This window comes from Chlorocebus sabaeus, chromosome 22 (genome assembly GCF_047675955.1).
Source record: "Chlorocebus sabaeus isolate Y175 chromosome 22, mChlSab1.0.hap1, whole genome shotgun sequence".
NCBI classification, from domain to species: Eukaryota; Metazoa; Chordata; class Mammalia; order Primates; family Cercopithecidae; genus Chlorocebus; species Chlorocebus sabaeus.
In genome coordinates this window covers 82,415,071-82,435,686 of record NC_132925.1, presented here as the reverse complement: position 1 = coordinate 82,435,686, position 20,616 = coordinate 82,415,071, and the positions used below count along the sequence as shown (strand labels likewise).

At 36.5% G+C, this 20,616-nt stretch overlaps 1 protein-coding gene across 11 annotated transcripts in view; it reads right to left on the bottom strand.

Annotated features, from left to right (window-relative positions):
- DNAH12 (dynein axonemal heavy chain 12) overlaps window positions 1-20,616 on the bottom strand; it is a 247,789-nt gene that overhangs the window by 37,654 nt on the left and 189,519 nt on the right. For 9 of the 11 annotated variants that reach the window (XR_012090615.1, XM_073010001.1, XM_073010007.1 and 6 more), the window contains 2 exons: window positions 15,197-15,369; window positions 10,104-10,244 (listed from right to left, as the gene is read on the bottom strand). Coding sequence is in view for 10 of the 11 variants with exons in the window: in XM_073010001.1 (XP_072866102.1) it covers window positions 10,104-10,244; window positions 15,197-15,369 (314 nt within the window). In the remaining variant the exon portion in view is untranslated. Of the gene's footprint in view, window positions 1-10,103; window positions 10,245-15,196; window positions 15,370-20,616 lie in introns of those variants that run through there. The other 2 variants (XM_073010009.1, XM_073010010.1) reach the window with 2 other exon arrangements.

Here is a 20,616-nt window from a genome sequence, read left to right as displayed (position 1 = left end):
AAAATAGAAACACAGCATACCAAAATGTATGGGACACAACAAAAGCCATGTTTAGAGCAAGTTTATAGTAAGTATAGCAAGAGGCAAGTTTATAGCAATAAATGCCTACATTAAAAAGTAGAAAGATTTCAAATCAATAAGCTAATGATGCACCTCAAGAAACTAGAAAAGAACAAACCAAACTCAAAACTAGAAAAAGGAAAAACATATAAAGCAGAAATAAATGACATTGAGACTAAAAAAATAGAAAAGATTCATGAAACAAAAAGTTAGATTTTCAAAAACATCAACAAAATTGACAAAGCATTAACTAGACTAAGAAAAAAAGAAAGAAGACCCAAAAAAGTAAAATCACAAACAAAAGGAGACATTACAGTTGATACTGCAGAAATACAAAAGATCATCAGAGACTATTATAAACAATTATAAACTAATCAATTTGAAAACTTAGAGAAAATGAGTAAATTTGTTGATACATACAACCTATCAAGATTGAACCAAGAAAAAATAGAAAACTTGAACAGATCAATAATGAGTAATGAGATTGAATCACAGTAATGAAAAGGAAATCAAGAAAGAAAAGTCCAGGACCAGATGTCTTCACTGCTGAATTCTACCAAACTTTTAAAGAACTAATATTCTTTAAAATTCTTCTCAAACTATTCCAAAAAATCGAAGGGGAGGGAATTCTTCCAAACCCATTTTACAAGACCAGCATAACCCTGATGCCAAAACCAGATAAAAACAACATAAAAAAACTACAGACCAATATCTCTGAACATAAATGCAAAAATCCTCAACAAAATATAGTAAACCAAATTCAACAGCACATCAAAAATATCATAGGCTATAATCAAGTGGATTTATCCTAGGGATGCAAGGATTATTCAACCTACACAAATAATGTGATGCATCACAACAGAATGAAGGACAAAACCAATATGATCATCTCAATAGATCCAGAAAAAGTATTTGATAAAATTCAATATCCCTCATGATAAAAACTCTCAATAAATTAGGCATAGAAGCAAGTACCTTAACACAATAAAGGCCATATAAGACAAACCCACAGCTACCATCATACTGAACTGGAACAGGACAAGGATACCCACTCTCATCACTCTTATTCAACATATTAATAGTATTAAAAGTCTTAGCCAGAGCAATTATGCAAGGGAAAAAAATGAAGGGCATTCAAACTAGAAAGGGGGAAGTCAAATTGTCCTTCTTTGCAGATGACATGATTTTATATATAGAAAAACTTAGACTCTACCAAAACACTCTTAAAACTAATAAATTCAGCAAAGTTGCAGGATATAAATACCAACATACAAAAATTGGTCGTGTTTTTATATGAGAACAATGAACTAGCTGGAAAAGAAATCAAGAAAGTAATCCCATCTGCAAAAATTACAAAAAGTAAAATACCTAGGAATACATTTAGCCAAGGAGGTGAAGGCTCTCTACAAGGAAAACTTTAAAAACACCAAAAAACAATGATGAAAGAAATTGAAGAAGACACCAAAAAATAGAATGACATCCCATCTTCATGGACTAGAAAAATTAATATTGTTAAAACGACCATACTATCCAAGGTGATCAAAAGATTCAATGCACTCTCTTTCAATATACCAATGATGTTCTTCATAGAAATAGAAAAAAAAAAATCCTAAAATTTGTATGGAACCACAGAAGACCTCAAATAGCCAAAACAATACTAAGCAAAATGAACAAAGCTAGATGCATCACAGTACCAGACTTCAAAATATACTACAAAGCTATATTAATGAAAACAGCATGGTACTGGCCTATGATCAGACACATAGACCATGGTGGTTCATGCCTGTAATCCCAGCACTCTGGGAGGCCAAGGCAGGTGGATCACTTTAACCCAGGAGTGCATGACTGGGCAACATAGCAAAACCCTCTCTCTACAAAAAGAAAAATACAAAAATTAGCCAAACATGGTAGCATGTGCCTGTGTCCCAGCTACTTGGGAGGCTGGGGTGGGAGGATCACCTGAGCCAGGCAGGTGGAGGTTAGAGTGAGCCAAGAAAGTGCCACTGCACTCCAGCCTGGGTGACAAAGTGAGACTCTGTCTCAAAAGAAAAAAAAAAATAGGCAAATGATCTTAACAGACATTTCTCAAACAAACAAACAAAAAAACACACACACATAAATGGCCAAAAACACATGAAAAATGTTCATAATCACTAATAATTAGGGAAATGCAAATCAAAACCACAATGAGATATCATCTCACCCCAGTTAGAATGGCTATCATCAAAAAGCCAAAAAATACAAATGCTAGTGAGGATGCAGAGAAAAGGGAACTCTTATGCACTATTGCTAGAAATGTAAACTAGTACAACCAGTATGGAGAACAGTGCAGAGGTTCCTCAGAAAACTACAAATCAAACTACCGTATGATCCAGCGATCCCACGACCAGGCCTTTATCTAAAGGAAAGCAAATCATTATATTGAAGAGACATCTGCACCCTGATTTTTTTTTGGTAGCACTATTCACAATAACCAAGGTATGGAATCAACCTAAGTGTCCAACGACAGATGAAGGGATACAAACAATGTCGTATACATACACAATGGAATACTATTCAGCCATAAAAAGAATGAAAATTTCTCATTTGTGGCAACATGAATGAAACTGAAAGACATTATGTTCAGTGAAATATGCCAGGAACAGAAAGTTAAACACCACATGTTCTCATAGGTAGAAGCTAAAAAAAGTTGATTTCATAGAAGTAAAAAGTAGAACAGAGTATACTAGAGGCTGGGAAACATAGGGAAAAGCAGGGAATAGGGAGAAATTTGTTAAAGGATACAAAAGAAGTTCTAGTATTCAGTGGCACTGTAGGATGAGTATAGTTAACAATAATATATTACATTTGACTCTTGAACAACCAACACAGAAGTTAAGATGCTGATCCCCCATGCGGTCAAAATTCATGTATAATTTTTGACTCCCCCAAAACTTAACTACTAATTGTCTATTGTTGACTGAAAATCTTACTGATAGTCAATTAGTATATATTTTACATGTTATATGCATCACATACTATATTCTTATAATAAAGTACACCAGAAAAAGAAATTATCAAGAAAATCATAAGACAAATGCATTTACAGTATATACTGTATTTATTGATACTATAAGTTTACATAATCTGTTTACAAGATGAAATGTCTGTCTGAAATGGTGGGTAACCATGACTGCAGACCTCAACTTATGGTAAATATCAAACAATTCCATTTTTTCTTGTAATGTAATGACTCTTCTCTGTCTCTCAGGAGAACTTCCAGGAAAACTACAAACCAAAATCTCTCATGAAAATAGACACAAAAATCCTCGAAAAAATATTAGCAAATCAAATCCAATAATGCATACAAAGAATTATACACTAGTGGCACTTTGTTCTATGTTATTCCAAGTTTGTGATATTGTACTAAACACAATGAAAAATACACAAGAACCATGAAGAGATCACTTTTTACTGCTATACCCAATGTACTGAAGAGATGAACTGCTCTTGAGATGATGAGCATCACCTGACATTTTAAGTGGATAATCATAACACTTAAGCTCACATCAACAGCAACAGGATGGAGCTACAAAATTATTACAGTAGTACAGTGTGTGCTATAGTTAATTTTATGCAGTTATGATTTGATACTGCATCTTTATATTTGTTTACATTTCTTGACTGCAAATGATGCCATGCATGGACTGTGTGTGAGTTTTGATACATTTTAACTTTTTATAATAGATTTGTGTATATTTTATGGTAGTAAATGATAAAAATAGACTAGTATCTACAAGTATCTTATGTATTTATGACATACCCAATCTTAAGTTTTTGAGTGTTTCTGGCTAGGCAGCTCATCTGTGTTTTTCCAAGGTGTCACAAATATTAAAAAATTTTTCCAATATATGTTTTTAAAAATCCATGTATAAGTGGACTGGTGTAGCTGAAACCCATGTTGTTCAAGGGTCACTTGTATGTATTTTCAAATAACTAGAAGAGAGAATACTGAATGCTCCTATAGCACAAAGAAGTGATAAATGTTTCAGATGATGGATATGCTCATTACCCTGATCTGATCACTATAACCTGTATGTTCTGAAATATTACTATGAAACCGAAAAATACATACAATTATTATGTGCTAATTAAAAGATACAAAAATGAAAATAACAGCTGTGCAAAATAATAATAGCAACAATGTATTTGATGACTATGGCTATGGATAAGTGAAATGAATGACCACAATGTTACAAGGGAGAGTGGGAGGGGAAACTGGAGTTACAAAGTAATTGCAGGAAGTGGTATAGTGTTATTTGAATGAGGACTTAGATAGATTAGTTGTAAATGTACATTGCAAACTCAAGGGCAATAACTAAAAGTTTTTTTTAAGAAGCAAGTATAATTGATCTGCTAAGAGAAGAGAAAAAATGAAATCATACTAAATAGCTAAAACCAGAGAAGACAGAAAAATAGAAGATAAAAACAATAACAACAACGACAACAGAACAAGGGTAATGAATAGGAAACAGTAACATATATGGTAGATATTAATCCAACTGTATCAGTAATCAGTTTAAATGTCAATGATCTAAATACATCAATTAAAAGACAGGTTGTCAGAGTGGATCCAAAAGCAAGACCCAACTATATGTTGTCTACAGGAAGCCCACTTTGAACCATATAAAAACACAGATACATTAAAAGTAGAGATAGAGAAAGATATACCATGCTAACACTAATGAAGGGGAAGTAAGGTAGTTATATTGATTTCAGACTAAGACGACTTCAGAGTAAGGAAAATTATTGGGAATTAAGAGGAGCATTACATAAAGATAAAGAAGTCACAGTCTCCCAAAACTCTCACAAGGAAAAATAGATAATATGAATAGACCTGTATCTATTAATGAAATTGAATCAATAATTAATAATCATCTAAAACAGAAAGCACTAAGCCCAGATGGGTCCACTGAAGAATTCTACTAAACATATAGGAAGAAATTAAACCAATTCCACCATGTCTTTCAGAAAATAGTGGAAGAAATACTTCCTAACTGGTTCTTTGAGGTCAGTATTACCTAATACCAGAGCCAAGCAAGACATTACAAGAAAGGAAAACTACAATTCAAAATCTTTCATAAAAATAGATGCAAAAATCCTCAACAAAAGGAGCATAATATTAGCAACAAAATATTAGCAAATCAAATCCAATAATGTATGGAAAGAATTATACACCATGATTAAGCAGGATTTATTGTAGGTATGAAAGGCTGATTTAACAAGTGAAAATTAATTAATGTAATTCATCATAGCAAGAGAGTAAAGAAGTAAAACCATATGATCCTATCAAAATATGCAGAAAAAACATTTGAGAACTGGGCACAGTGGTTCACACCTACAATCCCAGCACTTTGGGAGGCCAAGGTAGGCAGCTCACTTGAGGTCAGGAGTTCATGACTAGCCTGGCCAACATGGTAAAACCCTGTCTCTACTAAAAATACAAAAATTAGCCAGGCTTGATGGCAAGTATCTGTAATCCCAGTTACTCGGAAGGCTGAGGCAGGAGAATCAATTGACCCCAGGAGGTGGAGGTTGCAGTGAGCCGAGACGAGATAGAACCACCGTACTCCAGCCTGGATGAGAGATCAAGAGTCTGCCTCAAAAAAAAAAAAAAAAAAAAAAAAAAGCAAAAGACCTGAACAGACATTTCACCAAAGAAGATATATAGTTGGCAAATAAGAATAGGAAAAGATGCTCAACATCACATTTCATTAGGAAATTCCAAATTAAAATGAAATATCACTAAACACTATTAAAATGGCCACTTTCCAAAATAGGCAACATGAACTCTTATTCATTACTGGTGGAGATGCTAAATGTTACGGCCACTCAGGAAGACAGTTTGGTAGTTTTTTACAAAACTAAACATACTCTTACCATACAATCCAGCTGTTGCACACCTGGTACTTACCCAAAGGAGTTGAAAACTTATGTTCACACAAAAACTTACACATGAATGTTTGTAGCATATTTATTCATAATTGCCCAAACTTAGGAGCAACTAAGATGTCCATCAGTAGGTTAATGAATGAACTATAGTACATCCAAACAATGGAATATAATTCAGCACTAAAAAGAAATAAGCCATCAAGCCATGAAAAGACACGGAGGAACCTTATTACTAAGAGAAAAAAAGCCCATCTGAAAAGGCATACATAGTGCATAATTCCAACTATATAATCCTCTGGAAATGACAAAACTAAACCATGGAGATAACAAAAGAATCAGTGATTGGCAGGGTTGAGGGGAGGGAGGGCTGAATAAATAGAACATAGAGGATTTTTAGAGCAGTGAAACTATAATGATAGACATATGACATTATACACTTGTCAAAATTGATAGGTACATAACACCCAGAGTGAAGCCTGATGTTAGCTATGAACTTACTTATGAGTGACAATGATATGTCAATGAAAGCTCATAGATTCTAACAAATATATCACACTGGTAAGGGGTTTTGTTAGTGCAGGAGGTTGTATATAAGAAATCTCTGTGTCTTCTGCTCAGTTTTGCTGTGGATCTAAAGTTGCTCTACAAAATAAAGCCTTTTCAAAAAAAAGGACAGGCAAGACATAGAAAACTATGAAACATTATAGAGTGAAATGAAAAAGAACTAAGGAAAATGGAGTGACATACTATGTTCTTAGACTGAAACACTCAATATTATAAAATTGTTAATTTCCCACAAACTGATTTACAGTTCCAATGCACTCCTAATCAAAACTTCAGCATATTACTGAGTATCTTTCCACTTTGGACTTAACCAGATGATGCTAATATTTATATGGAAATGCAAAGATCCAAGAATAAGAAAGACACTCTCATATAAAAGAAGAACAAACAAATGCAACAAAAATAAAGATAAATAGATGGGACTTAATTAAACTAAAAACCTTCTGCACAGCAAAAGAAATAATCAGCAGAGTTAACAGATAATCCACAGAGTGGGAGAAAATCATCACAATCTATACATCTGGCAAAGGATTAATATCCAGAATCTACAAAGAACTCAAACAAATTATCAAGAAAACAACAACAACAACAACAAACAATCTCATTTAAAAAGTGGGCTAAGGACATGAATAGACAATTCTCAAAAGAAGATATATGGTCAACAGGCATATAGAAAAATGGCCAACAAGCATATGGAAAAATGCTCAACATCACTAATTATCAGGGAAATGCAAATCGAAACCACAACATGATACCACCTCACTCCTGCAAGAATGGCCATTAAAAAAAAAAAAAATAGATGTTGGTGTGGATGTGGTGAAAAGGGTACACTTTTACACTGTTGGTGGGAATGTAAACTAGTACAACCACTATAGAAAACAGTGTGGAGATTCTTTAAAGAGCTAAAAGTAGATCTACTGTTTGATCCAGCAATCCCACTACTCGGTATCTACCCAGAGGAAAAGAAGTCAGTATATGAAAAAGACACCTTACATGTGTTTATAGCAGCACAATTTGCAGTTGCAAAAGTATGAAACCGGCCCCAATGTCCATCAATCAATAAGTAGATAAAGAAAATGCAATATATATATATATATATACCACGAAATACTACTCAGCCATAAAAAGGAACAAAATAATGGCATTTGCAGCAACCTGGATGGAATTGGAGACTATTACTTTATTTATTTATTTTTAGACAGAGTCTCATTCTGTAGCCCAAGCTGGAATGCAGTGGCGCTATCTCGGCTTACTGCAACCTTTGCCTCCAAGGCTCAACCGATTCTTGCCTCAGCCTCCTGAGTAGCTGGGATTACAGGCATGCGCCACCACGCCTGGCTAATTTTTTTGTATTTTTAGTAGAGACAGAGTTTCACGATATTGCCCTGGGTGGTCTTGAGCTCCTGAACTCAGGTGATCCACTTGCCTCGGCCTCCCAAAGTGCTGGGATTACAGGCATTAGCCACCACACCTGGCCTGGAGACTATTATTCTAAGTGAAGTAACTCACTTCACTTACTGCAATGTAAAAGCAAACTTCTTATGTTCTCACTCATATAAGGGAGCTATGCCATGAGGTCATAAAGGCATAAGAATGGTACATTGGACTTTGGGGACTTGGGAGAAACTGTGGCGGGGGGGTGGAGAGGGATAAGAGACTACACATAGGTGCTCTGGTGATGGGTGCACCAAAATCTCAGAAATCACCACTAAAGAACTTATTCATGTAACCAAACACCACCAGTTCCCCCAAAAACCAGTTGAAATAAATAAAAAATTAAAGAACAAGATGAAACACTATCAGACATCAAGATTAATTACAGACAAACACATTAATGGAACTGAATAGACAGTCCAGAAACAGATCTAGACATATGAATGTATTATTTATGGCAAGGAAGGCACTACAGAGCAGTAGGGAAAAGGCCAGTCTTTTCAACAAGTGGAGAGCTACATGGAAAAAATGTAAAATTTGACATTTCCTTAGACCATGCACACACATCAGTTGCATGTGGCTTGTACATCTAAATGTGAAAGGCATAATAAAGCTTCCAGATGGTTATATAGGAGAATACCTTCATAATATTGGGCTGTGAAAAGAGTTTTCACAAAGCAAGAACCATAAATCAGACTATATTAAAATTAAGAACTTGTGTTCAGCAAAAGGCAGCATTAAGAGAAAGAGAAAGCAAACTAGAGTGAGTGCCACTTTGTCACACAATTAAATAATTGTCAAGGGATTTGTGTCTAGAATATATAAAGAACTCATACAAATCCCTAAGAAAAACCCCATAAATAGGCAAGTGATGTGAACAAGTACACTAGAAGATTTCCAAGTGGCCTATAAACATGAACTAGTGTTCAACTTCATTAGTCATCAGAGAAATATAAATTCAAACCATGATTCAATAATATGTACCACATACCAAAATAGATTTCTTTTAAACAACAATATAAAACATTGGTGGGGGCCAGGCGCGGTGGCTCACGCCTGTAATACCAGCACTTCGGGAGGCCGAGGTGGGCAGATCATGAGGTCAGGAGTTTGAGACCAGCCTGGCCAACATAGTGAAACCCTGTCTCTACTAAAAATACAAAAATTAGCCAGGCATGCTTGTACACGCCTGTAGTCCCAGCTACTCTGGAGGCTGAGGCAGGAGAATCGCTTGAACCCAGGAGGCAGAGGTTGTGGTGAGCCGAGATCCCACAACTGCACTCCAGCCTGGGCAACAGAGCAAGACTCCATCTCAAAACAAACAACAACAACAACAAAAAGAACAAAAATAAAACGGTGGTGGGGATCTGGTGCAATGGAACGCTCAAATTCTGTTAATGGGATGTAAACTGGTACAATCATTCTGGAAAACAATTTGTAACTTTCTTTCTAGGCATCTTCCCAACAGAAATGTGTGCACGTGTGCCCCTACATTTATACACAAGATTGTTCATAGCACCATTACTTACACTAGTGCCAAACTGGAAACAACCCATCTGTTCATTGAGTAGACAGGTAAACATCAATGTATTCTTCTAATGGAATACTGTAAAGCAGTCACAGCAAATGAACTAGCCTCATGCTACGACACGGATGAGTCTCATGAAAGTAATGTTGAGGAAAAGAAGCCAGATAAAAGAATAAAGAATACATATTACTTGCTTATATATGTCAAACTAAACTGCAGTGTTTTAAGTGAGTATAGTAGTTACCTTTTTGGGGAGTAAGGAGGTGGTAACTGAAAGGAGTACAAGTGCTTCAAGGATGGTGGGGAAATGTTCTATTTAATCACCAGATCTTCCCTTTGTAAGAATTTGTTGAACTGTACATACTGTACATTAATACTCTGTGAACTTTTCTGTGTTATGTAAATTTTAAAAATTAAATAAACACCAATACTATTGTAGAAGCTATTGTTATCAGTGAAATGCACAAGTAAAATCATGACTTAAGCAAAGAAAAATATAGCCTTCTGTGAGAAGATACATTTACAGATTTGATTTTCCAGGGAGGTTTTAAAAATAAATAAATTATGGAAAAAGCAAGTAACTTACAGAAGAAGATTGGCACATAATAAAAAGGAAAATAACAGCTTGTCCTTCTCAAATAGTGATCGGCATATATTACAATATAAGTTGTATGTGAAGTGGTCATTTAAATATCGTAGGCGCTTTTCCAAAATCTTGGATTTGTTACTAAAAGTTAAAAAGAAGGAAAATGTATTGTCAAACAAAACTAGGAAAATATAAGCAATGTGAATTAACATATGCACTTTTTATTTTACGAAAGTATCACTATTAAAAACATATAAAGACACACACATGAGGGCATGCAAAACTGGTGAAATCTGAATAAGCTCTATGGGTTGTAACCATGTCAGTTTCTCGGTTGTACTATAGGCAAGATACTAGCATTGGAGAAACAAAATGAAAGGTACATGAAACCTCTCTGCACATATTTTTCTGTGTGCAACTTCTCGTGAGTCCATAAGTATTTTAAAATAAAAAGTTTTAAAATGTAGGGTATAATTCTCTGAGAAAGTGAAATATGGCTTATACCATCTCTCTATTTTCCACATCCTAAATATCTTATTCTGCCCCACAGTGACTGACAACAATCAGTTAATTTTTAAAAACATGCCTATTAAATCTCTATTAGTGTAAGGCTCTATGCTAGGGAGGGAAATGTAAGAGACAAAGAATTATGAAACATTTGCCTGCCCCAAATAAGCATAAAATCTAGATAAAGATCTACATATTTTAAAAATGCATGAAAAGGTCAGGCACGGTGCCTCTTGCCTGTAATCCCAGCACTTTAGGAGGCCGAGGTGGGTGGATCATTTGAGGTCAGAAGTTTGAGACCAGCTTGGCCAACATGGTGAAACCTCATCTCTACTAAAAATACAAAAATTAGCCACGGGTGGTGGTACAATCCTGTAATCCCAGCTACGAGGGAGGCTGAGGCAGGAGAATTGCTTGAACCCGGGAGGTGGAGGTTGTAGGGTGAGATCACGCCACTGCACTTGAGCCTAGGTAATGGAATAAGACTCCGTCTCAAAAAGAAAAAAAATACATAAACAGTCAGAAAACATATGGATAAATGTAATTACTGGGTGGAGTTATGACTGATATTCTTTATACTCTCATATTCCAAAAAATGTTTACAATAAGCATATATTGCTTTCAATTTTTTTAGTTCAATTTAAAAATATAATACCTATGGGAATATAAAATGATGTAGCCATTCTAAAAAATAGTTTGGCACTTTATTATTAGTATTTTTTTGAGACAGGGTCTCACCCTGTCACCCAGGCTGGAGTGCAGTAGCATGATCACAGCTCACTACAACCTCTACCTCCTGGGCTCAAGTAATCTTCCCATCTCAGCCTCCTAAGTAGCTGGGACTACAGGTGCATGGCACCATGCCCAGCTAGTTTTTGTTTTCTTTTTTTTTTTTTTTTTTTTGTAGAGATGGGGTTTCACTATGTTGCCCAGGCTGTCACTTTCTTTAAAAAGTTTTTAAAAACTCAACTAAAGAGCTTCTGCACAGCAAAAGAAACTATCAACAGAGTAAACAGACAGCCCACACAGTGGGAGAAAATATTTTCAAACTGTACATCTGACAAAGATCTAATATCCAAAATCTATAAGAAACTTAAATTAATTAACAAGCATAAAACTAACAACCCCATTAAAAAGTAGGCAAAGGACATAGACACTTTTCAAAAGAAGACATACACATGGCCAAAAAGCATATGAAAAAATGCTTAAAATCATTAATCATTAGAGAAATGCGAATCAAAACCACAATGAGATACCATCTCGCACCAGTCAGAACAGCTATAATTAAAAAGTAAAAAAAAAAAAATAACAGAAGCTGGCAAAGTTGTGGAGCAAAGGGAACACTTATACACTGCTGGTGGGAATGTAAATTAGTTCACCACGGAAAGCAGTTTGGAGATTTCTCAAAGAGCTTAAAACAGAGCTACCATTTGACCTAGCAATCCATTATTGGGTATATACACAAAGGAATATAAATTGTTCTACCATAAAGACACGTATACGTTATGTTCACACAGCAGTATTCACAATAGCAAAGACCTGGAATCAACCTAGATGCCTGTCAATTGTAGACTAGATAAAACTAATGTGGTACAGATATAACATGGAATACAACACAGCCACCAAAAAGAATGAATTCGTGTCCTTTGCAGCAACATGGATGGAGCTGGAGACCATTATCCTAAGCAAACTAATGCAGGAACAGAAAACCAAATACTGCATGTTCTCATTTATATAACATGAGTACACTTGGACAAAAGGAAGGGAACAATAGACACTGGGGCCTACTCAAAGGTGGACAGTGGGAGGACGGTAAGGTTCAAAAAACTACCTTTCAGGTATCATGCTCATTACCTGAGTGACAAAATAATCTGTATACTAACCCTCTGTGACATGTAGTTTACCTGTATAACAAACCTGCACATGTACCCCGAACCTAAAAGCTTAAAAAAAGAGTTCTCAATAAACCCTATGTCTTGTTTGCAAAAAAAAAAAAAAGAAAAAAAATCTAAACAAACAACTGCTACATAACCCAGCAATTGCACTCCTGGGTATTTATCTCAGAGAAATAAAAATTTCTATTCACATATATATGTACATGAATGTTTATAGGACTTTTATTCATAGCAACCCCAAACTGAAAGTAATTCAGAAGTCCTTCAACAGGTAAACGACTAAACAGATTTTAATCTGTGGTAAATTCATGCTATGAAATATTTCTCAGCCATCAAAAAGAGCCAAATATTTATACATATAGCAACCTGAACGAATCCCTGGAGAATTATGCTGAGTAAAAAAAGCCAATCTCAAAAAGTTACCTGCCATATGATTCCATTTACATAAAATTTTTGAAGCAACGAAAGTATAGAAATGGAGAACAGGTTAGTGGTTGCCAAGGGTTATGGAAGAGGTAAGGATGGGAAGGAAGTGGGTATAGCTATAAAAGAGCAACACAGAGATCCTTGGGGTGGTAGAAATATTCTGTATCTTGACTGTATTAATGTCATTATCATGGTTGTGATATTGTTCTACAGGTTTTCAAAATGTCACCATTGGGGCAACTGGGTAAAAGGTACATGAGATCCTTATTTCTCATAATTGCATGTGAATCTACACTTAACTCAAAAATAAAATTTGATTTTTAAAAAGTAATACATAAGACCATGGGAATGGGATGAAAGGGATGGTGGTATTGACACTTCTCTGAGTAGATCTTTTTGTACAGGATTGAATTTTGGAGTCATTAATGGTTTCTGTACTCAAACATATAATAAAATTAAAGTCAACAAAGATGAAGAAAAACCCTAAAATGAAACATAAAAATAAACAAATGAACCTAACTGTATTTCACATGAATAACATCTCATGTTGAAGCGGAAAAACTAACCCAAGTAACTTAAATATAGCATTTTATGCCTAAATTTTTTTTAAGTTTTTGTGTGAACATAAGCAATCAATTCTCTTGGGTATATACCCAGGCATGGAACTGCTGGGTCACATGGCAAATCTAGGTTTAATATTTTAAAGAACTTCCAAAGTGGCCACATTATTTTAAAATCCAACCAGCAGTGTAAGAGGGTTCCAATTATTCCACATCCTCACTAAAACTTGATACTAACATTTTTATGTCAATTCTTTAACTTGAATTTCCTTCATCATATGGGTTGCATAAATTCAAATTCCAAATGCCAACTGAGAAGGGATTTCAATCACTCAGCAGAGGTTATTCTACCAAGAGTCAATGTAGAAATTTCTTACAGCATACATGATTGGCTCAAGTTGTATTTTTATTTTACTTAACAAGTACAGCAGTTACTAAATACCAGACATTGTTATAAACACTGTATAAATATTATCTCATTTAATTCTCAAAAACCTAAAAGGTAGCTACTATTATTATCCCAATTTTATAGATAAGAAAAACTGTGGCAATTACCCCATGTTAACGAACTTGCCTGTAGGCATGCAGCTAGTATGTGGCAGAAGTGAGGTGTAATCCCCAACTCCAGTCTGACTCCAAAATTTGCATACATTCATTAAGTGATTAAAGTGCAAATATCCAGAAAACTATTAGAAATGTGGGGCCAGGTGCAGTGGCTCACTCCTGTAATCTCAGCACTTACAGAGACTGAGTCAGGCAGATTTCTTGAGTCCAGGAGTTCGAGACCAGCCTAGGCAACATGGTGAAACCCCATCTCTACAAAAAAATTCAAAAATTAGCCAGACATAGTGGTGTGCACCTGTAGTCCCAGCTACTCTGAAGGCTAGGTGGGTGGATCACCTGAGCCTGGGAGGTTGAGGCTGCAGTGAGCTGTGATTGTGCCACTGCACTCTAGCCTAGGTGACAGAGTGATACTTGTCTCAAAAATAAATAAATAAATTAAATAAATTAAATAAAGAAAAAAGAAATGTGGGACTGAAGCCTTTTAGAGACCTCAAGTTTGGAGAAAGATACACTAGAGTTGCTAGGAAAAACAAATCATGCGCCTGCCTCACTGAAATATTTAAAAGAGAGAAGAAAAAAAACTAGAGTTAATCCCTCCATGCCTAAATCTTGAGTAGGAGTGAAACAACAACTTAAAATAGACAGAAGATTTTGATTATCTTTCATATGTCTTTTTTTCTTTCACTTTTCCACTTTTTTATATTTTTAGTTTTTGAGACAGTCTCACTCTGTTGCCCAGGTTGGAGAGCAGGGGTGCCATATTGGCTCACTGCAACATCCACCTTCGGAGTTGAAGCGATTCTCCTGCCTCAGCCTCCTGAGTAGCTGGGATTACAGGCACCTGCCACCATGCTTGGCTAATTTTTGTATTTTTAGTAGATATGGGGTTTCACCATGTTGGCCAGGTTGGTCTTGAACTCCTGACCTCAAGTGATCTGCCTGCCTCAGCCTCCCAAAATGCTGAGATTACAGGTGTGAGCCACTGCACCTGGCCACTTTTCCAAATTTTTAATGTTCTGTAATGAATATACATTATGTACGTTTTTTTAAAAAGTTACTTTTTAAATGGAATTACTTTTTAAATGGAAAGGGCTGTGAAAATCCAACCTTGGGAAGATGAATAAAGCAAAAGAATGTTTACCTGTCATGAATAGAGTTGATATAAAGGTTGACAAACCAGGTGAGAGAGTACTGATACATGGGATCAATATTAGCCAGGTCTGCAATGCTAAAGAATAATACTGATGAGTGTTTGGCGATGGGCCTATAGCCTTCTCGAGACTCTGCTATTTTGAGTTCTGTCTTTTCTGCAATCTAAGAGAAGAACAGAAAAAGCAAGATTAAGAAATAGGAAGAGTATTTTAATTATGTACTTTTCATATAATGAAGTTTACATATTTTTTTAAAATCTCAATTCAATAACATTATATGAATTTAAATATGGTTTACAAGAGAGGGCTTTATCATACTGAAAGCCAGAAATAAAGAAAACAAAAGGGGATGAAGGAAAGAACTAGGGATAGAGGAAAGGGGAAGGGGAGAGAGGAGGAACAAGAGAGGAAAAAAGAAAAAATAAGTTTAAACTTTAGATTAACAGTTTGATCAGCTACCAACCATCTCTTTCTTGAGACATACCAAATAAGAAAACTTTGCTTATTCTTTGACTGACTGATCTGTGTCTACCGTAGTCATTCACCTTCTTCTAACAGGTCAGAGATAAAGAGGGAGAGAGGGATGGAGAGCAAGTGTACATGTTTGTATACTTACGGTGTTAACTCATGTACTGGAACCCTGCACAGTCTGGCAAAGTAGGTATTCAAAACTATTTGTGATTGATGGTTTTATACACAAGGATGCTTTTTCAACTAGCTTCTCATATGTTTAATTTTCTAACTTAACAGGGCTATAGATATTCAACCCCCAAAGAAAAATGTTCTCCAAGATAATAGCTCTTCAACTCAATCTGATAGGTTGATACTCTATAGAAAAAATGTTAAGAGCACTATTCCAACTCACTCTTCCTTCTTTGGTCATGCTATCCACAGACTCTGACGAATGGTACGCCTATGTAGTCATGTTTATATCAAATCCTGTTTGTTGCTAATTTAATCAACAGGCAGGGATAAAACCAGATCCAAGATAAGGTAATCAAAAATTTCCCTAGAGAATTAAGACTTTAAAAGCCTCAGAAACTGAAGTTAGGTGGCATCGGCATTAGGCGTAAAAGGTAGTGGGACTTTTTCTACATGTTGGTTTCTACATGCTAGATAAGTATATGAAAGAAGAGATACAAAAGTCTTAAAAGAAATTGGTCTTCAGATGGAGTAGAGGGAAGCACAGAATGACCACACAGCCCCAGAAGTAGAGGAAGAGACAGAGAGCACAGAAACTTAAGGTCTTCCATTCATCCTTGAGGTCTGGATGTATGTCCTATAATTGGGAAAATAAATTATTCCCTTGTATCTTTCTTATTTTAGCTAATTCAAGTGGGTTCCTGTTACTTACAAACTTTTCCCAAAATTATACTGTATAACCACAAATGAACTAAAAATAAGTTTGGAATCTCAGTCCTAACTATAAATAAGTAAAACAAAGTTACTGGCAATGGGAATTAATGACATCTTATCTAAGAAAGCATAATTTTAGTATTCTCATTTAAACCTTTTGCTATTTAAACTTTGACTTTCAATTCAAATGCCATTTTGCAACTAACAGCAATAGCAAGCAGAAATAAACAGCAAATATAATTTTTATTTATTTTTATTTTTTTGAGAGGGAATCTTGCTCTGTCATCCAGGCTGGAGTGCAGTGGCACGATCTCAGCTCACTACAACCTCCACCTTCTGGGTTCAAGCAATTCTCCTGCCTCAGCCTCCCAAGTAGCTGAGATTACAGGCATCCACCACCACACCTGGCTAATTTTTATATTTTAGTAGAGATGGGGTTTCACCATGTTGGTCAGGCTAATCTCGAACTCTTGACCTCAGGTGATCCACCTGCTTTGGCCTCCCAAAGTGCTGGGATTACAGGCATGAGCCACTGCACCGGGCCATAATTTTTAAACATTAAATAATAACTTAATTCACATTCCATGGCTTGATCTATGTATACTTAAAAACAGTGTTTGCTAAACTTGAATCCTTAGCATGAAATGCTAGGCTTAAGAAATATAAATACATTTTAAATATCATTTACCATTAATGGCCTAAAATCAAAGAACAAGATATTTTCTAAGAAATAAATACTGTGGGTTGGGCGCAGGGGCTCACGCCTGTAATCCCAGCATTTTGGGAGGCCGAGGTGGGCAGATCACCTGAGGTCCGGAGTTTGAGACCAGCCTGACCAACATGGAGAAACCCCATCTCTACTAAAAATACATTAGCCGGGCGTGGTGGTGCATGCCTGTAATCCTAGTTACTCTGGAGGCTGAGGCAGGAGAATGGCTTGAACCCAGGAGGCGGAGGTTGCTATGAGCTGAGATCGTGCCATTGCACTGAACTCTGGGCAACAAGAGCAAAACTGCATCTCAAAAGAAAGAAAGAAAGAAGAGAGAGAGAAGGAAGGAAGGAAGGAAGGAAGGAAGGAAGGAAGGAAGGAGGGAGGGAGGGAGGGAGGGAGGGAGGGAGGGAAGGAAGGAAGGAAAGAAAGAAACACTGTGAGTATATGTTAAGATGTTAAAAGAGGGCAACTCATTACTTGTAAAACTTTTCTGGTCTGTGATATTTATATATATAATACTTTCCAAAAATAAAAAAGACTAAACTTCAGTCAGGAAATCATTGGAGTAGCAGTAGGGGTAAACTCTGAAATCTCTAGAATAAACTCGTAAGGTTTTGTTTGTGTTTGTGTTATCCTGCGAGTTTACAGAAAAGGCAAAAGCAGATTTTGACTATGTTGGAGAGCCTTCCCTGCAGATGTTTTTTCTTACATTAGGTGGGTGGAGAAAGGTAGACTAGAAGTCAGGGTCAAACATGGAGTATGTTTTAGCTCAAACCATATAATGAATTTAAAATTGTGTTTGCAATGATCAATGGGATCCAGTCAGAAAGGTACTATCATTTATTATGTTTTTCTCATTGTAAGATAAAGTACTTGAACCAATAAATAATTATATCGCCCTTTCTCTTCGAGTCTTAATAGGAAATAAGGCAATAAATGCTCCCTATCCTCTTTACCCTTTGAAAACTAGTTTGGTGAGGGAACAAGAAGTAGCTTGTTCTGCTCTGATGGACAGGTATTGGGAAAGAAGACATGATAGAATATCTCAGCCATGGTCCCAGACTGGGGGCTGCCACAGAATATTACTCTAAGACCCTACTCCTTTGGCTCCCCCAAGATGAAAAACCCAAAACAAAACAAAACACCAAATAGTACAAGTGACCAGAAAGAATGATTATCATCACATTCACACAAAATAAATCTATCCAAAAGGGAAGGGTGCCTAGACCTTTAGAAAGTCCTCTGTCCAGCCAGGCATGGTGGCTCATGCCTGTAATCCCAGTATTTTGAGAGGCCAAGGCAGGGGGATCACCTGAGGTTGGGAGTTCAACACCAACCTGACCAACAAGGAGAAACCCGTCTCTACTAAAAATACAAAATTAGCCGGGTGTGGTGGCGCATGCCTGTAATCCCAGCTACTCGGGAGGCTGAGGCAAAAGAATTGCTTGAACCTGGGAGGCGGAGGTTGTGATGAGTCAAGATGGCACCATTATACTATAGCCTGGGCAACAAGAGCAAAACTGTCTCAACAACGACAACAACAACAACAACAAAAAAGTCCTCTGTCCCAGAGCAAGGGTGCATTGTGGGGTGGGGAGCAGTGGAGAGATGCTGAGTAATTAGTGCAATCTCTGTTTAGGTTTCTTTTTATTTTTTAATTACCCTAAAGTGAAGGAGCACGTAACTCATTTGGTGGGCCAAGGAAAACCAAAAGGCCTGAAGTTCAATAACATTAGCTTACAGAAGTCATTCTGTAATACCATTTAATTGTGTATACTTGGGCCTCAGCCAACCTTTCTGGGCCCTAGTTTTCTCAACTATGAAGTACAAAAAATAACTGCTTGCTAATGCCTTTTCTGCTCATAACATTGTATTATTTTATAAAAAGAGAAGTAGTATAAAAATATCATTCAGGGCCAGGCATAGTGGCTCATGCCTGTAATCCCTGCACTTTGGGAGGCCGAGGTGGGTAGATCACCTGAGATCAGGAGTTCAAGACCAACCTGGCCAACATCATGAAACCCTATCTCTACTAAAAATACAAAAAAATTAGCCCGGCGTGGTGGCGGACACCTGTAATCCCGGCTACTCAGGAGGCCTGAGGCAGGAGAATTACTTGAACCCAGAGGTGGAGGTTGGAGTGTGCTGAGATCATGCCATTGCACTCCAGCCTGGACAACAAGAGCAAAACTCTGTCTCAAAAAAATATATATATACACACACACACACACACACACATATACACACACAATATATATATGCACATTATATATATACACACTCTCTCTCTCTCTCTCTCTATATATATATATCTCATTCAGCTCTGTTAGGTGAATTTGCAATAAATCCATTTTTGGCTGTAGACTACTTGCTCTCTTCCTCCACCTGCCACCCTCAACTCTCATACCTGTCTTCCTGACAAATGACAAGATAATGATGGAATTAATGTCTAAGAATCTCTATTTATTCCTAGAATCCCTTATTGTTCAATCAACTAACAACTACCTCCACCAAGAACTCCAATCACAAACAGAGGTAAGACAAACTCTCAAATTCAATTTTCCGGAGAAGAGTCAATTAAAATCTGAATGAACCCAAGTTGCCTGCCTTATCTATCCAATAATAATACCTATCTGATACTTCTAATAATACTTTACCTATTCAATAATAATACCTATCCGATACTTCTAATAATACCTTACCTGTGCAATAATAATACCTTTCCAATTCTTTTTTTTAAATTATACTTTAAGTTTTAGGGTACATGTGCAGGTTTGTTACATATGTATACATGTGCCATGTTGGTGTGCTGCACCCATTAACTTGTCATTTACATTAGGTATATCTCCTAATGCTATCCCTCCCCTCTCCCCCGACCCCACAACAGGCCCCGGTGTGTGATGTTCCCCACCCTGTGTCCAAGTGTTCTCATTGTTCAATTCCCACCTATGAGTGAGAACATGCAGTGCTTGGTTTTCTGTCCTGGCCATAGTTTGCTCAGAATGATGGTTTCCAGCTTCATCTATGTCCCTGCAGAGGACATGAACTCATCCTTTTTTATGGCTGCATAGTATTCCGTGGTGTATATGTGGCACATTTTCTTAATCCAGTCTATCATTGATGGATATTCGGGTTGGTTCCAAGTCTTTGCTATTGTGAATAGTGCTGAAATAAACATACGTGTGCATGTGTCTTTATAGTAGCATGATTTATAATCCTTTGGGTATATACCCAGTAATGGGATGGCTGGGTCAAATGGTATTTCTAGTTCTAGATCCTTGAGGAATCCCCACACTGTCTTCCACAATGGTTGAACTAGTTTACAGTCCCACCAACAGTGTA